At 47.9% G+C, this 15,204-nt stretch overlaps 1 protein-coding gene and 1 long non-coding RNA gene across 5 annotated transcripts; one reads left to right on the plus strand and one right to left on the minus strand.

Annotated features, from left to right (window-relative positions):
- Positions 1 to 10: 10 nt before the first annotated feature.
- On the plus strand, positions 11 to 3,786 carry LOC146340373 (uncharacterized). The gene is made up of 2 exons (XR_014783688.1): positions 11 to 355; positions 1,524 to 3,786. It is a non-coding gene; the product is annotated as an uncharacterized LOC146340373 (long non-coding RNA).
- RBM7 (RNA binding motif protein 7) lies at positions 1,921 to 10,868 on the minus strand. 4 transcript variants are annotated; one of them, XR_014783687.1, is made up of 6 exons: positions 10,716 to 10,868; positions 8,712 to 8,874; positions 7,533 to 7,638; positions 6,425 to 6,515; positions 3,194 to 4,651; positions 1,921 to 2,628 (listed from the first exon to the last, which is right to left on the minus strand). XR_014783687.1 is itself a non-coding variant. In XM_084803456.1 (5 exons), exons 1-5 carry the CDS (start codon positions 10,809 to 10,811, stop codon positions 4,274 to 4,276), a joined length of 798 nt encoding a protein of 265 aa, XP_084659582.1. In that variant the 5' UTR covers positions 10,812 to 10,868; the 3' UTR covers positions 1,921 to 4,273. The 4 variants fall into 4 exon arrangements, 2 of the variants coding, with proteins under 2 accessions (XP_084659582.1, XP_084716807.1); XR_014783686.1 differs by having other exon boundaries at positions 2,808 to 4,651; XM_084803456.1 differs by having other exon boundaries at positions 1,921 to 4,651; positions 10,752 to 10,868.
- Between the last annotated feature and the right edge of the window lie 4,336 nt (positions 10,869 to 15,204).

Consider the following 15,204-nt stretch of genomic DNA (forward strand, 5'->3'; position numbering starts at 1 on the left):
AAGCGCGCGCGGTCCGCGAGGCGGCGCGTGGCTCGCTGGGGCGGGCGGCCGTCGCGGGCCCGCGCGCGCAGCCCAGCCGAGCCGCGCCGCGGAGCCCCCGAGAGGCGGCGCGCTGCAGCCCTCGCGGGCGCTGCGCACCGCTGGACGGGCGGCGGAGACGCCCGGAAGGCTCGAAGCCCCGCGCCGAGACCGGTGAGCCGGGCGCGGGGGCTCTCCACGCTGGAGGCGCCCAGGAGGAGGCTGGACAGCCACCCGGCAGGGAGCTCTGACCCGGATTCCTGCACTGCGCAGGGGGCTGGACTAGATGGCCTCGTAGGACCCCGCCCCCACTCTTCTCGGATTCTATGGAGCAGAGGTAAGGAAGGCCCTGCCTTACACCGAGGGGGTTCAAGCCGGCGCCCCCTGGCCCTGGCAGCCCAACGCGGCGATCCCATCTCTCCCCCCTCCCCGGATCCCGTGGGCGCTCCCGCCATCGCACTCGGAGTGCCTCGCTCGCAGAATGTAACAGGGCGTCCAGGCGACGGTCTTCAGCTTGCGCGCTTCCCACCGCTGGTTGGCTTTATTCATACCAGGAAAAAAATAAACGAACTGTTTACCCTTAAGACGGAAGAAAAAACTTTCGTCTGTTGTTAGGGATAGGAGCCCCCCCGTCTGGAAGCAACCTTTGTGGCAAGAAAACCAGCAGCAGCAGCGGGAAAACATGGGAGGGTTGCAGATGGAAGACAGCATTTGGACACTTCGATAAAATTCTGTGCGTGAGGGAGATCATGCAGTAACAGCCTCATCTGGAAGCACCCCCAGTCACACGACCGGCCCATCTATTTTAGGCAGACTGGAAGTGGCTCCCTGGTGTTTCAGGCCAGAGTCTTCCCAGTCTTACCTGGATTGAGCCGGGCCCTCCTGCCTCCAGAGGATCTACTCTGCAACGGAGTTATGGCCTCGCCTTAGTCAGGGAAGATGCATTTTTAGTCATTTCTTAAAGTGGGGCAAAGGAGAGTTGCATATATTAGAGAACTACAAATGAGGAAGCCATACACAGATGAGGACTGGCACGAGTGGAGGTTTAAATATGATGATCTCGTATTTGACATACAGACTGAGAACAGAAAGAAAAGTCCTCTCTCATTCATAGATGGCCTCCAGGCAGGCACTTTCTTCCAGTCTGACTACATCATGGCTTCACACATAAAGAGATATTTTAACATCCTCTTGAGATACGAAACATAGGGAACACAGTGGCTAAAATACACGGGGTGCTCAGAAGGCATTTTTAACTTCTACAGTGGCTTGTTGCTGCATTTCAACAGCAAAGTATGGGGGAGGAGGGGTACCAGGGCGCAGCAGCAGGGGTCCACCCTTCTGGGGGGGGTCAAAAGTGGCATCCAGACTCCTCAAAGTTGCCCACCCTTGCTTTAATGGATTGCCCACCTACCTTAGCAAAATAGGTAGATGCCCTGCCCTGACCCTATTCACTAGAAATGTTAATAGCTCAACTTCCAAAGTTTGATATTTTTGCTTCCCAGGTAAAGAAAAAATGGAGATAAGCGCTATCTCTCTGAACATTAAGCAGACTGAAGTTAAAGAACAATGTGGTGGCAGTTAACAACAGCATGGATGCAACCTGTTAACAATGCAGAGTGCAGAGACTGAAGGTTGCACACCTTGGGCACAGGTAGATTGTATAACAGTTCCAGGAATGTGCCCTAGTTTGGATGGAGACTAAGTAAGATAATGCACAAGCGTGCAGGGCGTTTTCACACATTCGGCCACACTGAAAGCATCGAAGGCCACTCTCTCTGCAAATCTCCCTAGGAGCTAAAACCCATTTTTAGATGCAAGATACTAATACAATTTGACTATTTGGAATGAGATCACCAGCTGTAAATTTCATCCTTAGGAAATGTTGCTTGTACACAAGAATATTTTAAAAGAATGCATTTATTTTTGCGAAAATACACGTACACACAGCCTAAGGAAGTGCATTTTTAATACGCTGAATATTGCTTAGGAAACTTTTAGAATTATGTAAATATTTTTATACTTGTGAGGGTTTGTTTTTGAGAACGATACCACAAATATAAAGCTAAGTCGATGACATACGAACAGTGATTTAAAAAAAAATTGGCGTATTTTTGACAAAATACTGTAACTTTAAAAAATGACCCCTTTAGGCATGCAGTCTAAGAAAAGGTCACAAGCAGTTCTCTCTCCTCTAGCCAGAAGAAAGTACAGAAGCACAGCTGAGACTCAAGGGTCTGTGATGAGTCTGAGCTAGAATGAAAAGAACTGAGTGCACCATATTGCAAAAGTAGTGGCAGAAAGATTAAGGTCAATCACATTTTACAGCTAGCTGCTGCTATTACCCTCTGACAGTTTTGTCACAGCCGGAAAGGAATACAGAAGGACTGAATATTTTGGTCTGCTGAAACACACCTCACAACATGATGCTGAAAATGCAGAGGAGTGCTAAGATTTATTTACTGAAAGAGGAATTTGAGACAATAAGTTGGTTCCACATTTACTCATACTTAGAGTAGGCCCATTGAAATTAATGGGGCTTAAGGTAATCATGACTTTAGCATGACTAAATCTGGATGCAAGCCAGGTTCCAGACCAGCCTTCCCCAACCTGCTACCTTCCTAGTGTGTTAGACTGCAACTCCCATCATCCCCAACCAGAATAGCCGATGACCATACTGCTTAGGGATAATGGGCATTGAAATCTAGCACACGTGGAAGGCACCAGGTTGGGGAAGGCTGGTCCTGACTATGCTCTGAGAGCACGATCCTATGGACTGCTCCCTCAGCGCTCGGAAGCCCCCGAATACAGGTTTCTGAGTTTCCTATACCCTGCCAGGCTGAAGCCAGCAGGCAGGAAAAGCAGTGTCAGTAATGCCCCCCACACACACATACACCATTCTCAGTCTTTCCTGATTTCTGCTAGATGAGCTTTTCAGCTTGTCCAATGAGGGCACCTCAGAGGGGGAGGGAAGAAGGCTAGAGGAGGCTCAGGATAACTTGTATCCTGGCCTCTAGGTCTCCTCCCCAGCCACCAGAATGCCTCCTTTTCCCCCTCTCCGAGGTTGATTTTCCAACCTCGGAGGACAGCCAGTGCAATTCTTCCCACAGCGGCTGCGAGGAGCTGGATCTCCAACCCCCCCCCCCCCTTCTGAGTTCAGAGCGCTGTCTCCAACCTCGGATGGGTTTTCTGAGCTGTCCTATGGTCCCTGGGATACTCAACCAGGGACCATAGGATTGCTCTGTTAGACTCCGGTTGCTACACTGAAATCACTAATGTTCCAAGGGGATGCTGGGAACATAGACTGAAGCTATCTGAAACAAGTTAGCTAACATAGTTTTACAAAGTGAAACCCAAGGCTCTCATCCTAAGCACGCTCTTTAGGAAGTCCCACATCCAGATGTTTCAGAGTAGGGAGAAGTATAGCTATATACACCCTGATGGCCTTTTTAAACACACAAATTCCAGGAGGAGGAGGAGGAAATGGCATAAAAATCAGATCCCTAATCTCAGACTTCTAGTTAGCCATGTTTGGGGATTTATTGTGAAACCAAATGGTCATTCTGTAATGTTAAATATAGAAAGAGTATGTACAGAGGCATACAATGATTTCCTGAGAGGTTTTAATCACTGAAATGGTTGAAAATGTCTTTATGATACTGCAGGTGCTCTCTTAATATAAAAATCAGTGTACTCCATGAAAGCAGCTGGAAAAATTAACACATCCTTCAGTACAAATTATCAAGTCATCCAGCAAATTTGTTTCACTCTTATATCTAAACAGGCTGAATATTTCTTTAATACAAATATTCAAAAGCAACGTTTATTCCAGTAGCAAAACACTGTCGCCAATAATGTAAGATGCCACTGAGCCTCCTACTCTGTGGCACGCTTTCATGGGATTACTACCTCAGAGGCGCTCTCATTAACACACTACAAAAATACTAACATTCATTTTAAAATACAACCAAAGCAGCACAGCTTTCTCCTTATAAAATAAACTACAATGATTTCGTTTGTTTAAAGGTGTGGCACTTCTTTTTTGCCTAAACCCTGAGGGAAAGGTTAATACAATTGAAACAAAGCCACTTCTCTCAAAATACATACTGCAGGTGATTTTTATAAAAGGACTCTTTAAAAAAGGTAACTTGTGAAGTTACTGTCTACAAGGTGTCCATAAAAAAAATAACACACCACAATTTCTTAAAATGGGAAAGAATCACCGAAGTCATGTAAAATCCACTCTGAACACTTGCTAGTGACGGGAGGGGCGCCATTTGCCATCACGGGAGCTCTCCCTCCGGTTGTCGTAATCGTGACTCCAGCCTCCGTAGTTTCGGTCATCATGGCAATACTCATCCCGACTGCCCCTGAAATGATACTCTGAGCTGTGGTCAGCAAGCCGCTGCTGCTCCCGGCTATAATGCCTGCTGTCAGTCTGATATGGATGGGAGTTCACTCTATTCTTGCGCTGACTCGATACGGTCTCTACTCGCCATTGCACCGGTGGGGCCGATGACTGGGAATATGAGTAACTCTGCTGTTGCCCTGGCAAAGCAAAACCAGATTGCTCTGAATGCGGAGAGCCATGCCTTCCACTGTACTGCAACTGCTGCCACATAACATTATTCATCTGGAAAGAGAAAGCGCTTCTGTTACCAAGAGACACCTGGCTAGACAGGTGGCTGGCGAGTCAGCATTTGCTTTGGCAAAGGTTGGTGAGCTCAGAGCCAGGCTTCACTGTCAAGAGCATCTACAGCCCTTTCAAAGGTATGTAGGAATTAATCGTAGCTGAGGTTTTATTTCAAAGCCGAGGACACTTTACCCAGCCCCTGCTTTAGGTGAGCCTCTACAAACCTCGCCCCACAGAGGAAGCACTGATTCTTGCGTTTCTGCCCACCTTCTTGAACTGAATAGCACAGCCACTTTAAAAGAAAGACACACTTAAGTTTATTTAAAAGACAAACATTTAGAGGATAGGTATCACAGTATTTTATGACAAAGTTTAAAACAGGAGAAAATAAGACATATATTACCCATTGCAGCTTTCCGCTAGCAAAGGTGACCCTCTGCTGGGAGTGCCCCCCTAAAAGTCTTGCATTCCCTTAAATGCAGATTTAATGTATCAGACTTGATAATGCTGTGCCCTGGAATCTGATTGGTTTCTGTATCTGAGATATTCCAGCCTATTCCCATCTGACCATGTCATCCTCTTACGTCATCTGTTGGTCCCAAAGTTTCAGGACTCCCGGCCACAACACCATCATCGGGTTGTCCTCCTTGCAACTATTTTCCAACTTCCAAGTCAGCAAATGTCTATTTCTTCTGCCTTCCTAGATTCCTCGTTTGTGACTTTCCATGTGACCTTGCCATCTTATGCTAGTTTTGGCTTCCTTGCCAGACTTATGCTATAGCTGTGCTATAAGGCTTTGCGATATGCCTTCTGACTACTACTACCACCACCACCACCACCAGCTAACAGTACAATTAATAGGTTGATTCATATGTGGTTAGTAAACAATGTACACTTGTACATCAGTTTTTTATGTACCTCTATTCTCCTTCAGGTACACATGACACAGTGAAATGTAAGCAAGCTTTCTGAAAGTTTACAAGCAGACCACAGACGGAGGCACCCTCTGCTGAGCAAACAAGCTCAAAGTCAACTCAGCAAGTCACCATATGCAGGAATACTGTCTTTTAAAAAGGCAGGTGGTGACTGAAAGGGGACAAGGTGGAAAAAGAAAGAGGAAGCTGTGTGGGGAAATAGCCCTCTTTACAGACTTCTGAAACAAGATTAAGGGCTTTCACTTCTGAACTGGCTGGAGGGAAGACTCTTCTCTCAATAGAAAGGCCAGTTCGCTTCACACACTCTGGGAAGGCAATATGCTATACCAATCTACACTCTCCATTTATATTCAAGCCACATATACTTCTACTGGCTGCTTCTACTAGAATGATGTGTGGTACATGAAACTCTACTGTAAACTTTTGTGAACATATTTTGTGGCACACATCAAGTAGGAAAAGATGAGAGTGGTTTCAAACCACAGATGATGGTTCAGAAGGAGGAAAAAGTATGAGCAAACAGCTAAAACACAAATGGCTCGCAAACTGTTGCAATGTCTCACAGATATTATTACTTGCCAAAACTTGCAATGCAGGATGGGATCACTATTCAGATTTTTTGAATTATTATTTATAACTTTAACTCTGCCCCAGACTTTGCAGGCACTCTGCACATAAGCAAGGCTGCTTCTGCTGGAAGGATGCACAGCCCCATCTTGTAACATTAGATTTCCAAGCATAGCCACGATGCTCCTATCAGATATCCTTTGCCCAAGACCTGCCCCACCGACGTGCAACCTGCCGGTTTTTCATTGACACTGGTACAAAGAACTCTCACCACAGCTTGTCTCTGGAGGTTATCTGGAGACGAGAAGGACCTCTGCACAGTTGGCAACCCTGTTGACATGTTATCCATGTTCCTCTCGTACCTGTTAAACCAAGGCCAGAAGTCAGTTGCACAGTAGGAGTCTCAGATCACGGAGTTTCAAACTAATCATAAGTTACGCTAGCAATGAACTTTTTCCTTTTGCACTCTGCGTTGAGAAAGGTTATATTCAATATTTATAGGTAATTGTACATGGTACTCTCCCTTCCACAGGCATTTAATAACCAGAAAATAATCAGAAAGGCCATAAACACTGGCATTATTCTTTTATCCCATCCATCCTCCAAGGAGCTCAATGAGGCATACATGGCTCTTGACCCTCTCCACCTCCCTTTCAGCCTCACAACTACGCTGTGAGGTAAGTTAGGCTGAGAGACAGTAATCACCCCAAGGTTATCCAGTGGCTGAGTGGAAGGTTGTACCCAGTTGTACTTCTTAGTTCTGGCCCAACACACTCACCCAGCCTTCCCCAACTGGATGCCCTCTAGATGTTCTGGACCACAACTTCCAGGATTCCTGACACTGACCAGGGCTAATCTGGAGGGCAGATTAGACATCTGGAGGGCAGCAGCTTGGGGGAGACTGGTCCGATCAGAAGTCACACTGAGTTCAGTGGGATTCACTCCCTAATAAGCTGCAATCCTAAACACACTTAAGGGAGCAATCCTATGGCCGCTAGATGGTCATAGGATATCTGGTTCTCCAGGAACTGACCTCCCCCGACTTCCGTGCTGCCTCAGAGGCAGCAAGAACAGCTTTGTCCTCCGTGCTCACAAGAGGAGCACAGAGCAGCTGAAAAGGGGCATTCTGGGGCAGGGAGGGTGGAAATGCCTGTACAACACATCCAATGTGTCGTACAGCAGCCTCCTCCCTGGCTCAGCCCTCCCACGGCTAGATAGCCGCAATCAGCTGTCTAGCGAAAAATAAGCGTGGAGGGAACGATCCCCTCTATGCTTCTCCTGCCCTGCTTTGGATAGGCGGTTGCCACTGAATTTGGAGGCGGCCGCCTATCTGAATAGGATTGCGCCCTAAGTGGTTCAACAGAATATTATCGGCTTACCTGTTGGTGGCAGTTATCGGCAATTGCTGTACACTGGAGGGGCTTCCATTAGTAGATCCATGTTGAGAATAGGGTGAACTGCTGTCTTGAGATGCATGACTGCTCCCTAAAGATAAAGGATATTTCTTAAGAGTAACTAAATTAAGTCTCTTACACCCTAAGATGAGAAGACGCAAGGTGCTAGCAGATGGAAACCATGGCACATTACTTAATGGACTCTGGAGTATCACACCAGAGAACCACTAAGGCACATAAACAGATTTCCAAAACAAGTGTTGCAACCTACTGGAATACCCAGTGGTGAAGATGCAATCACAATGCAACACTAAGGAACTAAACCCAAGGTAATTGCAATGCCATGACAGATGAAACTGAACTTTTCTACAGTGAAAGGCCTCAAACACTTTTCCAAGCAGCAAAACACAACAAAAAATTAGTTTTCATTTCCTCTGTTTAAGAAGCATACTGAGTGGATTAAAGTAGTTACTCATGAACTCAAGCCAAGATTCAGCTCCAGAACCACTTTCAGTGCTGGGGCTCAATTCAGAAACAAACTGAAGGGCTAAAGACAATGACCTGGTTTGCACGTCACGACCAATTATGGGTTAAACAACCCACAGATAATCAGGCCTGTGCAGGAGCGAGGAAGGGTGCTGCCGCCCACCCGCCACTTAGTTTCTGCTTTGGGGTTGCTCACCCTGGGTTGTTACGTGAAAACCAGGTGAATGTTCCTAGACATGTTCTGAGTGCATTTGTTTGTGATCAGAGACTCAGAATACACACAGCTCTGTCCCACCTCTTCTCAAAATGATGGTTTTAACTCAAATAATTCAAGAAGCCCTATGAAGTTCATTTCAACATCTGTATAGTTCACATTCATACAACATTTAATTATAAAATTAACAAATTTCAGAAGATCCCAACAGTTTGTCCTCCGGCAACTGACAGACAACTGTCCTCCAAAAGAGTTAACAAGTCAGGTTAGTACACAAATGTGCAGTGATGCTATGACGACTCTCAAGTGATTGACAAATTCAGTGACAATGTAATCCAGTGAGGATTATCAACAAAAATGTGCACTAATAGTTTACACACCAGAATTTTAAGCAGAAAGGAAGGTGATAATACCCCTCCACTTTGCCTAAATCATCTAGGCTGGTTTAAACATTTCATGGATACCTGATCGGAACTGAATTTTGAGTGGTCTCCCAAAAAGTTTGATCCCATTAAGTAGACTCATGCCATAGGGGACAGATTCTTCATGTTTGAAATTCACAAATGCAAACTGTTTTGGTTTCCCATCCCTGTCCTTCGGGATCTTTACTTTAATGACTGGGCCTGCCTGCAAACCAAGAAACAAAACAAAATGTTAAATAAAAAGTGGAGCGACTTTCCCCTGAACCTTATTTCGCTTCATGCATCTGTGTTTCAATGTAAACCTTTGCACAGGAGCGGTATTTGCTTACATTCCAGTACAGTAGGCCATCACTAATTAAACAAAGGACGTTGTAACAGCCTACTCAACAAGTGATGTGTTACAGGTTTATTCTACAAAAAACTAGACAGCAGAACACAGTCCTACCCTCACCAGTGGGATGGAGGAGGTTCAAGCAGACAATAGTCAGACCATAAAGGTAAGGGGAGGGGTATCCAACTATCACCTCAGGTAGATATCATAAAGGCATAAAAGTACATGCCCCAATGTGAACCTAGAGCCCTCATGGGGGACAGAAGGGTGTGCTATATTCTCCAGGGAAGACAAAAGTGGATTCAGCTAACATGCTAAATTGCAAACATACACTGCAACCCCACTTTCACTCATAAGCATGCACCTCCAAAAGCAGGGTGAATCCCATTCTTTATCACAGTTTGAACACCCCCATTTCAAGTATGAAACTAGTATTCAAGCATTCCATCCATCAAGCCAGCCTCACAACTCAGGGATGGGCGGCAGCACCGTTCTTTCCACAGATCCCAGTCTCTAGCTTTCACATTTTGAAGAGGGCGGGAGTGACACACACACTGTGGGAGATCATAAAGAATCAAAAACATTGAACTGGTTCACATTTAACAGCAGCACGTCCTGGGTTAATTCACCTACAATTTGCTGGGTCATGTGCGGCTGCTGTTTTGAACACACAACCTCTGATCAGCCCAATTGTAGGTTGCTCTGTGACATGCAAACCCAAACACTATGGGTTATCTGTGGGCTAAAAAACCCAAAAGTTAACCTACGATTGCTGAGAGAGAGAGAGGAAAGCAGAATCAGTGCAGAGTAATAGCCAGGAGGCCACAAGCCTGAAGGCCATTGCCCTCCTGTTTGCTGCCCCCCCCGCCCCCCAATGCTTGGTATTGAGAAGGATCCCGCCTCCAAACACAGAAGCCCGACTTCATCGTCGCGCTGGCTAATAAGAGCTACGGACTGCCTGGACCCTCCAGCAGTTTGCCTAAGCCCCTTCGGAAATCACCTAAAACCAGCAGCCGTTTTAGCCCGCAAACACCGCAAACTCTGTGCCGTATGGGGAAAAAATACCCGGTCCGCATCCTGCACCTCCCGCCAGTCCCTGCCGTCGGGCGACCCGAGTTCTTCTGGCATTACGCGAATGGGAGGGAAAGTTTTTTTTTAATTTATTGCTTGCTTGCTTGCTTGCATTTATACCCCGCCTTTTTTCCTCTCGCAAGGAACCCAAGGCGGCTGACATGATCCTCCCCCTCCCCCTCCTCTCCATTTTACCCTCACAACAACAACCCCGTGAGGTAGGCTGGGCTAAGAGTCTGTGACTGGCCCAAAGCCACCCAGCGCGCTTCCGGGGCCGAGCGGGGGCTGGGACCCGGATCTCCCGGCTCCCAGTCCAGCACTCCCGCCACGACGCCACGCTGGCTCTCCAGGCGCCTTTGCCACCCAGGCCCGGGTCTGCTAAGGGCACAGCCCTATGCCTGGGCGGACTGGGAAAGCCCCACAGCTCCCAGCATGCCCCCTGGGGGCATGCTGGGAGCTGTGGGGCTTTCCCAGTCCGCCCAGGCATAGGGCTGTGCCCCGGCGCGAGGCGAGGCGAGGCGAGGCGAGGCGAGGCGAGGCCGCGAAGCCCCCGCCGGCCGGGCCCCCGGAACGCCTCTCCGCCGAAGGCCCGCGCCTCCCGCCCGTCGGCCGGCGCCCGCCGAGGGCCCCGCCAGCCCCGCTACCTGGTGGAAGAGCTCGAAGAGCAGCTCCTCGGTGACCTTGGGGTCCAGGTTGCCCACGAAGAGGGTCCGGTCCGCCTCGGCCGCCGCCGCTCCCATCGCCTCAGCTCGCCGGCCGCCGGCGCGCGTGCGCGAGGGCGCGAGCCGGCCCGGCCTGCCTCGGGCCTCCCGACCGCGCAGGCGCGCCGCCGCGGCAGCCCGGCCTCGGCCTCGGCCCGTTCCACCGCGCAAGCGCGCAGCTTCTCGAGGCTGCGATTGGCTGCTCCTTTACAGCGGGGGCGGAGCCTCTCGGAACTAATTTTTTATTATTATTATTATTTTTTTTTTTTTAAATAGATCTATTTCTCATCCTGTATATATTTCCAGCCCGGCCGCCCGCCCCTGCGAAGGCTCCCTTCGGTCTTTCTCTCCTCGCGGCGGGGGGGGGGAGGGAGGGGGGACGGAACGGACAACTCGTTTCCCCAGCAACGGAATGGGGATGGCGAGCGAGAAGGACCAAAACGCCGCGATCGCTGCCGCTTCGCCCGCTTCCTGCGTCGCGGAGGCCGTGCCCCGCCCCCTCATTTACATAAGCAGTTCCAGGGCTGCGGGCCCGGAAACGCGCGTCGGCCTCGGTTCGCCGCGCCCTGCGCGTGCCGGACCTCGGAGAGCCTCGGCGGCTGTGTCTCTGTGCGAGTCCCTGGTCTGAGTGTGACTGCTGCCTAGAGAGCGCCTAGGTCAGAGCAGGGCTGCACGCATAGACACGCCACAGCAGGCGGCCTCCTCTGTGTAGGAGTAACTACTTCGCACTCACAGGAGCAAACAAGCAAAAAAGCAGTATTAAAAAAAAAAAAAGATTACATCAAGCAATTTATAAGTACAATTCTCAAAGTTGTCATAATTAGTATCACTACTTATTCCAGTCATATTATATTATGCTCTACAAATAAGTTATAAATCTTATCAAAAATTGTCAGAAGAAATAAATACAAATTTGCAAAATTTGACATGCGTGTACATACTTTTTCCTGTATTCTCTTCTTTTAAACTGCCTAGTCTCCTCCTCCCCATTTTTAAAGCTCTATTTTTATCATTATTTTAGAGATGACAAGGCCATAGGGACAGTGCAGTTGCAATATATAAGTTTTCTCTCTCTTTTTCTCTTGTAAACAATATAAGGGCACAATCCTATGCATATTTAGATAGAAAAAGTTGTGCATCTCCCAGGGTTCTCCAGCCAGCATGGTGGGAGTTGTAGGGCTTTTTACTGCTTGAACATGTGTAGGGTTGTATCCTAAATGAAATAGGGGAGGCAAGGGTAGGGACATTGTGTCCCAACTGATGATGGGACACATTCAAGGACATTTTCCGGGAAGGTGACCTGTGCAGCAAAAGCAGCAAAGTCTTATGCAAAAGGAAAGATTATCAAATCAAAGACTTCCTATGGTGGCCGGCTTGGCGCCTACATTGCTATATTTTCTGCACCGGACAAAGACCTTTCTTTTCTTCCATGCGTTTTAGGGACTTGGTTTTTATATTTTATGGCTGTTCTTATGGATCCTGTGCTGTTTGTTATTTTGTATTTATTTTGTTCTTTTAATTGTGTGTAATTTGCCCAGAGAATGATTGTTCTGGGAGGGATTAAACATACTATAAATTTAAAATATTATGTCATAAATGGTTGTTGACGCTGCCCACTTCAGCAGATGCAGATTCATACACACACGCTGGGAGGGAGGGAGAGGGTTAAACAGTGAGATCAGAGGGAACTGAAATGCATAAAGATGCCTGTTAGCCCCTGTCACTGTTTTTGAAGTAAATAATTGCTTTCAAATGCATTGAAGGGGGGGAAGCAACTCGGTGAGCTTCATGGCTCAATGGAGGTTTTGAACCTGGTTCCCAGGGCCTCCCCAGCAGTCCATCATGCTATGCACTACACCACCTGTCACTCATCTTTCCTGTTCTATTATATAATTATTACTGACGCTTGTTTTAATGATTTTATGTAAACTGCTTTATGAAGTTCACCGGAAAAGTGGCATATAAATAAATAAGTTTAAATAAATAAAAAACTAAACAAAACCATAACAAAGCCACATCTAATAACAGTAGAGAAATCTCCAGTGTAAAACCAGGTAAGGGGGGTGGGGGGATTGTAGCAACATCAAATTGGTTTCCTTTATTGCACCCCAAATGCCTTCTGGAAGCAAAAATGAAAAGGCAGAGAGGGAGAGGGCTAAACAAACTTCCCAGCAAAGAGAGTTCCAGAGCCGGTTGCAACAGATGTGAAAAGGAGAGTACAGCTGCAATCCTGTACACATTGCCTGGGGATACGTCCCACTGTGGGGCTTACTTCCAAGTAGGCACGTACAGGATGTGCATGCGTGCGGTAGGAGACATCACTGTGGCAGCTCCTGCCCTGGCCTACATGTTTATGTGGAGCCCCTGCACACATGGGGCAAGTAGCCAAAAAAATTACTTCTTGTCTGTCTGTCTACCTCCCTACTTGTAAAGCTTGGCTGCAAACAACCTATTGATTTCAGTGGTAACAATGGAAGCTCCAGGGCCCCAGAACCTGGGGCGGGGGGAGCCCAAATGCCCATCCACAGACTGGCAGATGATGTGGGCACTGGAAAACAGGCTGGGCATCAACACCTGGGCTACCATGGGCATGATGGGTCTACTGGGGCTGTCACAGCTTGACGCAGCAGCCTTTCTTTTTATTTTTAAAAATATCACATAGGGAAGCCTGTTGCGCTCATGCCCTGCTTGTGGGTTCCCAGTCGACAGCTGGCTGGCCACTGTGTGAACAGAATCCTGGACTAGATGGGCCCTTGGCCTGATCCAGCAGGGCTCTTCTGATGTTCTTATGTTCTTGTGAGCCAGCCTGACATACCCATGGTTAAAGATGCTCATCTTTATTATGTTACTTTAAAATGTATTATTCTTGATGGTGCTATGGTTTAAGAACATCAGAAGAGCCCTGCTGGATCAGACCAAGGGTCCATCCAGTCCAGCATTCTGTTCACACAGTGGCCGACCAGCTGTTGACGGGAAACCCACAAGCAGGGCATGAGTGCAACAGCACCCTCCCACCCATGTTCCCCAGCAACTGACGTACATGGGCTCACTGCCTCTGGCACTGGAAGTAGCATATAGCCATCAGGACTAGTAGCCACTGATAGCCTTCTCCTCCAGGAATTTGTCAAAACTGCAAATGTTAGGGTATTTCTTTTTAATCAGGGTTGGCAAGTAGGGGTTTTGCTGTTGCTGTTTTGCTCTGACATATCAGGAATGCAGGAGCAGTTGTGAAGCGTGGCATGGTGGAGGTGAGAACAGTGGTGGGGAGAGAAATGTTAGTTGTGTGCTTCACAACTGAAGTAATACAATATGGCCATCTAAATGGACACGCACACACACCACTGTAGTAAAACCATTAAGAGTGCAACCCTATGCAAGTTTAGACAGCAAAAGTCCTACAATTCCCAGCATGCCCCAGCCAGCATGATGGGCTAGGGTCTGCTGGGAATTATAGGACTTTTTTCTGTCTAAACTTGTATAGGATTATGCCCCAAGGCTGCAATCCAGGGCATGTTTAGACAGTAAAAAGTCCTACAATTCCTAGCATTCCTCAGCCAGCATGGGCTGGCTGGGGAATGCTGGGAGTTGTAGGACTGTTTACTGTCCAAACATGCCCTGGATTGCAGCCTATGTCCAGGGTCTAATATGATCTAACTCCACCACTGAATAGAAGCTTCTCTTCCAGGATTAATAGCAGTTGCGGGGAGTGGGATTTGTATTGGGACTGCAGTAAGAGGAAAGGTAAAAAAAAACCCTTCCAGCACATCACAGTCAGGAACATGGCTACCCTCACTGCACGCACACACACAACCTTTCTATTTAGAAGGAAAAAAGAACCCTAGGCATGTGAAATGCAATCACATCTTTAATGTCATATCTAGTTTGGACCCAGTGAATCTGCCCTGGAATCCTTCAATTGGCAGAGAGCCCCACTCTGTTTTCCATGGAAGTTCTTATCCAGCGAACATTCCTGGAAATGGCTCTGTGGGGGCGGGCATGCCAGGAAAGCCCCGCTTACACTGTGTGCCTGGTCTTGTCTCCAGCCTATGTTCTCCGACTGGAGAAAACCAACACACAGCCCTCCAAAACCTGAAGCCGGCACTGATACTCGCATGACTGTCCCTCTTTAGCAGGAGGACAGTGCCGAGTTTCCAGCTCCCGTCCAAGATCACTGCTTCGTTTTTTGCTTTGAGGGGAATCCTAGTCAAAAGTGTCATTAGTGTGAATGAGCTGGTAGAGTTGGCGTTCTTTAGGGCTAAGCTCCCACTCCAGAGATTCCAGAAGTCGGGCGCAACCATGCAGTGGAATGAGGTGGTAGAGAAGAATGCTGAAATGGCACAATGTTCTGAACTATTTCAGCCTACTGGGAGCAGGAGGGAGCCCCTCTTTTGACCACTTAAGAGGCTCCTTACTAGCAGAAAGCTAGCACATC

The sequence above is a fragment of the Heloderma suspectum genome, chromosome 6 (assembly GCF_057233095.1).
Source record: "Heloderma suspectum isolate Gila_16-S chromosome 6, 16-S_ref, whole genome shotgun sequence".
In the NCBI taxonomy this organism is placed as follows: domain Eukaryota; kingdom Metazoa; phylum Chordata; class Lepidosauria; order Squamata; family Helodermatidae; genus Heloderma; species Heloderma suspectum.

Excerpts from the sequence above, each read along its gene's own strand:
- RBM7 (XM_084860681.1), bottom strand. The coding sequence starts at position 10,811 with ATGGGAGCGGCGGCGGCCGAGGCGGACCGGACCCTCTTCGTGGGCAAC. Across the intron at positions 6,516-7,532 it reads CCGATAACTGCCACCAACAG|GTACGAGAGGAACATGGATA; the intron begins GTAAGCCGATAA and ends TTGGTTTAACAG. Across the intron at positions 4,652-6,424 it reads ACCTCCAGAGACAAGCTGTG|ATGAATAATGTTATGTGGCA; the intron begins GTGAGAGTTCTT and ends TTCTCTTTCCAG.